This window comes from Pongo abelii, chromosome 9 (assembly GCF_028885655.2).
Source record: "Pongo abelii isolate AG06213 chromosome 9, NHGRI_mPonAbe1-v2.0_pri, whole genome shotgun sequence".
Taxonomy (NCBI): domain Eukaryota; kingdom Metazoa; phylum Chordata; class Mammalia; order Primates; family Hominidae; genus Pongo; species Pongo abelii.
The window spans coordinates 72,057,853-72,066,414 of NC_071994.2; the positions used below are offsets into that span (position 1 = coordinate 72,057,853).

General features: G+C 37.2%; 1 protein-coding gene across 1 annotated transcript; it reads left to right on the forward strand.

Annotated features, from left to right (window-relative positions):
- The first annotated feature begins 466 nt into the window (after positions 1-466).
- HBE1 (hemoglobin subunit epsilon 1) lies at positions 467-2,076 on the forward strand. Its single transcript, XM_002822126.5, has 3 exons — positions 467-613; positions 736-958; positions 1,824-2,076. Exons 1-3 carry the CDS (start codon positions 522-524, stop codon positions 1,950-1,952), a joined length of 444 nt encoding a protein of 147 aa, XP_002822172.2. The 5' UTR covers positions 467-521; the 3' UTR covers positions 1,953-2,076.
- Positions 2,077-8,562: the final 6,486 nt, after the last annotated feature.

Sequence of the window (8,562 nt, forward strand, 5' to 3'; positions counted from 1 at the left end):
ACTCCTTAAGAGAGCTAGAACTGGGTGAGATTCTGTTTTAACAGCTTTATTTTCTTTTCCTTGGCCCTGTTTTTGTCACTGTCACCACCTTTAAGGCAAATATTAAATGCGCTTTGGCTGAAACTTTTTTTCCTATTTTGAGATTTGCTCCTTTATGTGAGGCTTTCTTGGAAAAGGAGAATGGGAGAGATGGATATCATTTTGGAAGATGATGAAGAGGGTAAAAAAGGGGACAAATGGAAATTTGTATTGCAGATAGATGAGGAGCCAACAAAAAAGGGCCTTAGGATCCAGCACACATTATCACAAACTTAGTGTCCATCCATCACTGCTGACCCTCTCCAGACCTGACTCCACCCCTGAAGGACACAGGTCAGCCTTGACCAATGACTTTTAAATACCATGGAGAACAGGGGGCCAGAACTTCGGCAGTGAAGAATAAAAGGCCACACAGAGAGGCAGCAGCACATATCTGCTTCCGACACAGCTGCAATCACCAGCAAACTCTCAGGCCTGGCATCATGGTGCATTTTACTGCTGAGGAGAAGGCTGCCGTCACTAGCCTGTGGAGCAAGATGAATGTGGAAGAGGCTGGAGGTGAAGCCTTGGGCAGGTAAGCATTGGTTCTCAATGCATGGGAATGAAGGGTGAATGTTACCCTAGCAAGTTGATTGGGAAAGTCCTCAAGATTTTTTGAATCTCTAATTTTGTATCTGATATGGTGTCATTTCATAGGCTCCTCGTTGTTTACCCCTGGACCCAGAGATTTTTTGACAGCTTTGGAAACCTGTCATCTCCCTCTGCCATCCTGGGCAACCCCAAGGTCAAGGCCCATGGCAAGAAGGTGCTGACTTCCTTTGGAGATGCTATTAAAAACATGGACAACCTCAAGACCACCTTTGCTAAGCTGAGTGAGCTGCACTGTGACAAGCTGCATGTGGATCCTGAGAACTTCAAGGTGAGTTCAGGTGCGGGTGATATGCTTTTTGGCTTTATATTTTGACATTAATTGAAGCTTAGAATCTTATTGGAAAGACCAACAAGGATCTCAGAAATCATGGGTCGAGCTTGATGTTAGAACAGCAGACTTCTAGTGAGCATAACCAAAACTAACTGGATTCAGAACTAGTGACAGTAAAGGACTACTAACAGCCTGAATTGGCTTAACTTTTCAGGAAATCTTGCCAGAACTTGATGTGTTTATCCTGGAGAATTGTATTATAGAATTGTAGACTTGTGAAAGAAGAATGAAATTTGGCTTTTGGTAGATGAAAGTCCATTTCAAGGAAATAGAAATGCCTTATTTTATGTGGGTCATGATAATTGAGGTTTAGAAAGAGATTTTTGCAAAAAAAAAAAAAAAAAAAAAAGATTTTCTCAAAGAAAAATAGGACACATTTTCTAAAATATGTTAAATTTCCCATCAGTATTGTGACCAAGTGAAGGCTTGTTTCCGAATTTGTTAGGGATTTTAAACTCCTGCTGAGAACTCTTGCAGCACTCACATTCTACATTTTCAGAAATTAGACAACTGCTTAAAGAAAAACAGGGAGAGAGGGAGCCCAATAATACTGGTAAAATGGAGAGAGGGGGTGAGGATGTAGGTGGGTAGAATGTTGAATGTAGGGCTCATAAAATAAAATTGAACCTAATCTCATCTGAATTTTTTGAGTAGGCACAAACCTTGGAACAGTTTGAGGTCAGGGTTGTCTAGGAATGTAGGTATAAAGCCATTTTTGTTTGTTTGTTTGTTTTTTCATCAAGTTGTTTTCGGAAACTTCTACTCAACATGCCTATGTATTATTTTGTCTTTTGCCTAACAGCTCCTGGGTAACGTGATGGTGATTATTCTGGCTACTCACTTTGGCAAGGAGTTCACCCCTGAAGTGCAGGCTGCCTGGCAGAAGCTGGTGTCTGCTGTCGCCATTGCCCTGGCCCATAAATACCACTGAGTTCTCTTCCAGTTTGCCAATGTTCCTGTGACCTTGACACCCTCCTTCTGCACATGGGGACTGGGCTTGGCCTTGAGAGAAAGCCTTCTGTTTAATAAAGTACATTTTCTTCAGTAATCAAAAATTCCAATTTTATCTTCTCCATCTTTTACTCTTGGGTTAAAGGAAAAAGTGTTCATGGACTGAGGGATGGAGAGAAACATAGGAAGAACCAAGAGCTTCCTTAAGAAATGTATGGGGGCTTGTAAAATTAATGTGGATGTTACGAGAGAATTCCAGGATTCCAAGGAAGATGATATGATGGAGAAAAATCTTTATTGGGGTGAGAAAATGGTTAATTAAGTGGACAGAGACTCTTAGGCAGTTTTTACTGCACAGGGGAAAGATGAAGGTGTTAATGGTACCCGAGAAAGCAGATTTGTGGTACATGTCACTTTTCATTAAAAACAAAAACAAAACAAAACTTCATAGATATCCAAGATATAGGCTAGAATTACTATTTTAATTTACTCTTATTTACATTTTGAAGTAGCTAGCTTGTCACATGTTTTATGAAATTGATTTGGAGATAAAATGAGTTGAGTGTGTATCAACAATAGCCTGCTCTTTCCATGAAGGATTCCATTATTTCATGGGTTAGCTGAGGCTAAGACACACGATATCATTGTGCATTATCTTCTGATAGAATGTAACATGCACTAAAATAAAGTTAGAGTTAGGACCTAAGTGGGAACGTTTTTGGAGAGTGTGATGAAGACTTTCTGTAGGAGATAGAATACTAATAAAGGCTTAAATTCTAAAACCAGCAAGCTAGGGCTTCGTGACTTGCATGAAACTGGCTCTCTGGAAGTAGAAGGGAGAGTAAGACATACGTAGAGGACTGGGAAATACCAGATAGTACAGGGCCTGGCTACAAAAATACAAGCTTTTACTATGCTATTGCAATACTAAACGATAAGCATTAGGATGTTAAGTGACTCAGGAAGTAAGATTTTGGGAAAAAGTAATCTGCTTATGTGCACAAAATGGATTCAAGTTTGCAGGTAAAATATGAATGATGATTCGAGGGGACAGATACAATGGTTCAAACCCAAGAGGAGCAGTGAGTCTGTGGAATTTGAAGGATGGACAAAGGTGGAGTGAGAAAGACATAGTATTCAATTGAGTGTGGGAGATGAGAAGGAAGAAGGAGGCGATAAATGACTGATAGCTCCCAGACTGGTGAAGATAACAGGAGGAAACCATGCACTGACCTGGGGACTCTCACGTGTGAAGGGTAGAGGGATATTAACTGATTCACTTTTGAGGAAGTGCTAGATTGCTCCGGGAGTTTTGACCTTCAGGTCTTGTGTCTTTCATAGCAAGGGACCTTTGCATTTTCCAAGTTAGAGTGCCATATTTTGGCAAATATAACTTTATTAGTAATTTTATAGTGCCCCCACATTGATCAGACTTTTTCCTGTGAATTACTTTTGAATTTGGCTGTATATATCCAGAATATGGAAGAGAGACAAAAAATTATTGTAGTTGCAGGCTGTCAACAACACTGGTCTCTCTGAGCCTTATAACCTTTCAATATGCCCATAAAGAGAGTAAACAGGGCTTATTCATGGCACTAAATATTTTCACCCAGTCAGTCAACAAATGAGAGCAATGTGCATTTTTTGATGCATATTTCTATATATTTATGGGGTACATGTGATAGTTATATGCATAGAACATGTGATTAAGTCTAGATATTTAGGATATCCATTGCTTTGAGCATTTATCATTTCTATGTGTTGAGAAAATTTCAAACCCTCATTTCTAGCCATTTTGAAATATATAATAAATAGTAGTTAACTATAGTCACCCTACTCAAATATCAAACATTGTGGCTTAATCCTTCTATCTAACTGTGTTTGTACCTATTAACCAACATCTCTTAAACCCCCTCCCATACACACTCACACTTTTTCCAGCCTCTGATAACTATCATTCTACTCTCTACCACTATGAAACCCACTTTTTTAGCTCCCACAGATGAATAAAAACATGTGATATTTGAATTTCTGTGTCTGGCTTATTTTATTATCTATCTCTTTGGCATACCAAGAGTTTGTTTCTGTTCTGCTTCAGGGCTTTCAATTAACATAATGACCTCTGGTTCCATCCATGTTGCTACAAATGACAAGATTTCATTCTTTTTCGTGGCAAAATAGTACTGTGCAAGGATACAAATTTTTTATCCGTTCATCTGTTGATAGACACTTAGGTTGATCCCAAACCTTAACTATTGTGAATAATGCTTCAATAAACATGAGTGTAATGTGTCCATTGGATATACTGATTTCCTTTCTTTTGGATAAATATCCATTAGTGAGGTTGCTGGATTGTATGATAGTTCTATTTTTAGTTTATTGAGAAATCTTCATACTGTTTTCCATAATGGCTGTACTATTTTACATTTCCATCAACAGTGTGTAAGAAAGAGTTCCCTTTTCTCCATATCCTCACAAGGATCTGTTATTTTTTGTCTTTTTGTTAATAGCCATTTTAACTAGAGTGAGTAGATATCTCATTGTAGTTTTGATTTGCATTTCCCTGATCATTAGTGATGTTGAGAATTTTTTCATATGTTTGTTGGTCATTTGTATTTCTTTTTCTGAGAATTATCTATTCATGTCCTTAGCCTACTTTTTATTGGGATTGTTTGTTATTTTCTTGATAATTTATTTGCATTCATTTTAGAGCCTGGATATTATTCTTTTGTCAAATGTATAGATTGTGAAGATTTTCTCCCACTCTGTGGGTTGTCTGTTTATTCTGCAGACTCTTCCTTTTGCCATGCAAAAGCTCTTTAGTTTAATTTAGTCCCAGATATTTATCTTTGTTTTTATGTATTTGCATTTGTGTTCTTGGTCATGAAATCCTTGCCTAAGCCAATGTGTAGAAAGGTTTTTCCGATGTTACCTTCTAGAATTTTTATAGTTTCAGGGCTTAGATTTAAGTCCTTGATCCACCTTGAGTTGATTTTTATATAAGGTGAGAGATGAAGATCCAGTTTCATTCTCCTACATGTAGCTTGCCAGCTATCCCCGCACAATTTGTTGAATAGGGTGCCCTTTCCTCACTTTATGTTTTTGTTTGCTTTGTCAAAGATCAGTTGGATGTAAGTATTTGAGTTTATTTCTGGGTTCTCTATTCTGTTCCATTGGTCGATGTGCCTATTTGTACACCAGCATCATGCTGTTTTGGTGACTATGGCCTTATTGTATAGTTTGAAATGAGGTAATGTAATGCCTTCAGATTTGTTCTTTTTTTTAGTCTTGCTTTGTTTATTGGGCTCTTTTTTGGTTCCATAAGAATTTTAGGATTGTTTTTTCTAGTTCTGTGAAGACTAATGGTGGTATTTTGATGGGAATTGCATGAATTTGTAGGTTGCTTTTGGCATTATGGCCATTTTCACAATATTGATTCTACCCATCTATGAGAATGGCATGTGTTTCCATTTGTTTGTGTCTTATACGATTACTTTCAGCAGTGTTTTGTAGTTTTCCTTGTAGATGTCTTTCACCTCCTTGGTTAGGTATATATTCGTAAGTTTTTGTTTTGTTTTTTTTACAGCTATTGTAAAAGGGGTTGAGTTCTTGATTTTATTCTCAGCTTGGTCATTGCTGGTATGTAAGAGAACAACTGATTGGTGTACGTTAATTTTGTATCCAAAAACTTTGCTGAATTATTTTATCAGTTCTAGGAGGTTTTGGAGGAGTCTTTAGAGTTTTCTAGATACACAATCATATCATCAGCAAACAGTGACAGTTTGACTTCCTCTTTAACAATTTGGATGCACTTTATTTGTTTCTGTTGTCTGATTGTTCTTGCTAGGACTTCCAGTAATATGTTAAAGAGAAGTGGTGAGAGTGGGTATCCTTGTCTCATTCCAGTTCTCAGACGGAATGCTTTTAACTTTTTCCCATCAATATAATGTTGGCTGTGTGTTTACCATAGCTGGCTTTTATTACATTGAGGTATGTCCTTTGTAAACCGATTTTGCTGAGAGTTTTAGTCATAAAGGGATGTTGAATTTTGTTGAATGCAGTTTCTGTGGCTATCGAGATAATCACATGATTTTTGTTTCCAATTCTGTTTATGTTGTGTATCACACTTATTGACTTGCGTATGTTAAACCATCCCTGTATCCCTCATATGAAACCCACTTGATTATGGGTTTTGATATGTTGTCGGATGCTATTAGCTAGTATTTTGTCAAGGATGTTGGCATCTATGTTCATCAGGGATATTGATCTGTAGTGTGTTTTTTTTTTTTTTTTTTTTGGTTATGTTCTTTCCCAGTTTTGGTATTAAGGTGATACTGGTTTCATAGAATGATTTAGGGAGGATTCCCTCTTTCTCTATCTTGTAGAATAGTGTCAATAGGATTGGTATCAATTCTTCTTTCAATGTCTGGTAGAATTCAGCTGTGAGTCTATCTGGTCCTGGACTTTTTTGTTGTTGGTAACTTTTTATTATCATTTCAATCTTGCTGCTTATTACTGGTCTGTTCAGGGAATCTAATTCTTCCTGATTTAAGCTAGAGCCCTGTATCTTTCCAGGAATTCAAACATCTCCTTTAGGTTTTCTAGTTTATGCATGTAAAGGTGTTCATAGTAGCCTTGAATAATCTTTTGTATTTCTGTGGTATCAGTAGTAGTATCTCCCATTTCGTTTCTAATTGAGCTTATTTGGACTTCTCTCCTCTTTTCTTGGTTAATCTTGCTAATGGTCTATAAGTTTTATTTATCTTTTCAAAGAACCAGCTTTTTATTTCATTTAGCTTTTGTATTTTTTTGTAGTTGTTTAATTTCATTTAGTTCTCCTCTTCTCTTGGTTATTCCCTTTCTTTTGCTGGGTTTTGGTTCTGTTTGTTTTTGTTTCTTTCGTTCCTTGAGGTGTGACCTTATATTGTCTGTTTGTGCTCTTTCAGACTCTTTGACATCGATATTTAGGGCCATGAAGTTTCCTTTTAGCACCACCTTTGCTGTATCCTAGAGGTTTTGATAGGTTGTGTCACTATTGTCGGTCAGTTCAAATAATTTTGTTGTTCTCATTATACTTTAAGTTCTGGGATACATGTGCAGAATGTGCAGGTTTGTTACATAGGTATAGATGTGCCATGGTGGTTTGCTGCACCCATCAACCTGTCATCTACATTAGGTATTTCTTTTAATGCTATCCCTCTCCTAGCCCCCCACCCTCTGACAGGCCCTGGTGTGTGATGTTCCCCTCCCTGTGTCCATGTGTTCTCATTGTTCAACTCCCACTTATGAGTGAGAACATGTGGTGTTTGGTTTTTCTGTTCCTGTGTTAGTTTGCTCAGAATGATGGTTTCCAGCTTCATCTATGTCCCTGCAAAGACATGAACTCATCCTTTTTTATGGCTGTATAGTATTCCATGGTGTATATGTGCCGTATTTTCTTCATCCATTCTGTCATTGATGGCCATTTGGGTTGGTTCCAAGTCTTTGCTATTGTGAATAGTGCTGCAATAAACATACGTGTGCATGTGTCTTTACAGTAGAATGATTTATAATTCTTTGGATATATACCCAGTAATGGGATTGCTGAGTCAAACAGTATTTCTGGTTCTAGATCCTTAAGGAATCGCCACACTGTCTTCCACAATGGTTGAACTAATTTACACACCCATCAACAGTGTAAAATTGTTCCTATTCCTCCACATCCTCTCCAGCACCTTTTGTTTCCTGACTTTTTAATGATTGCCATTCTAACTGGCATGAGATGGTATCTCATTGTAGTTTTGATTTGCATTTCTCTAATGACCAGTGATGATGAGCTTTTTTTCATGTTTCTTGGCTGCATAAATGATTTCTTTAGAGAAGCATCTGTTCATATCCTTTGTCCACTTTTTGATGTGGTTGTTAGTTTTTTTCTTGTAAATTTGTTGAAGTTCTTTGTAGATTTTGGATGTTAGACCTTTGTCAGATGGATAGATTGCAAAAATTTTCTCCCATTCTGTAGGTTGCCTGTTCACTCTGATGATAGTCTTTTGCTGTACAGAAGCTATTTAGTTTAATTAGATCCTATATGTCAATTTTGGCCTTTGTTGTCATTGCTTTTGACGTTTTAGTCATGAATTCTTTGCCCATGCCTATGTCCTGAATGGTATTTCCTAGGTTATCTTCTAGGATTTTTATGGTTTTAGGTCTCACATTTAAGTCTTTAATCCACCTTGAGTTAATTTTTGTGTAAGGTGTAAGGAAGGGGTACAGTTTCAGTTTTATGCATATTGCTAGCCAGTTTTTCCAACACCATTTATTAAATAGGGAATTCTTTCCCCATTGCTTGTTTTTGTGATGTTTGTCAAAGATCAGATGGTTGTAGATGTGTGGCATTATTTCTGAGGCTTCTGTTCTGTTCCATTGGTCTATATATCTGTTTTGGTACCAGTACCATGCTGTTTTTGTTACTGTAGCCTTGTAGTATAGTTTGAAGTCAGGTAGCATCATGCCTCCGGCTTTGTTCTTTGTGTTTATGATTGTCTTGACTATATGGGCTCTTTTTTGATTTCATATGAAATTTAAAGTAGTTTTTTCTAATTCTTTGAAAA

Bases quoted from the DNA above. Each gene is read 5' to 3' on its own strand.
- HBE1 (XM_002822126.5), top strand. From the start codon at position 522: ATGGTGCATTTTACTGCTGAGGAGAAGGCTGCCGTCACTAGCCTGTGG. The intron at 614-735 runs GTAAGCATTGGT...GTCATTTCATAG, and splicing joins GGAGGTGAAGCCTTGGGCAG to GCTCCTCGTTGTTTACCCCT. The intron at 959-1,823 runs GTGAGTTCAGGT...TTTGCCTAACAG, and splicing joins TGGATCCTGAGAACTTCAAG to CTCCTGGGTAACGTGATGGT.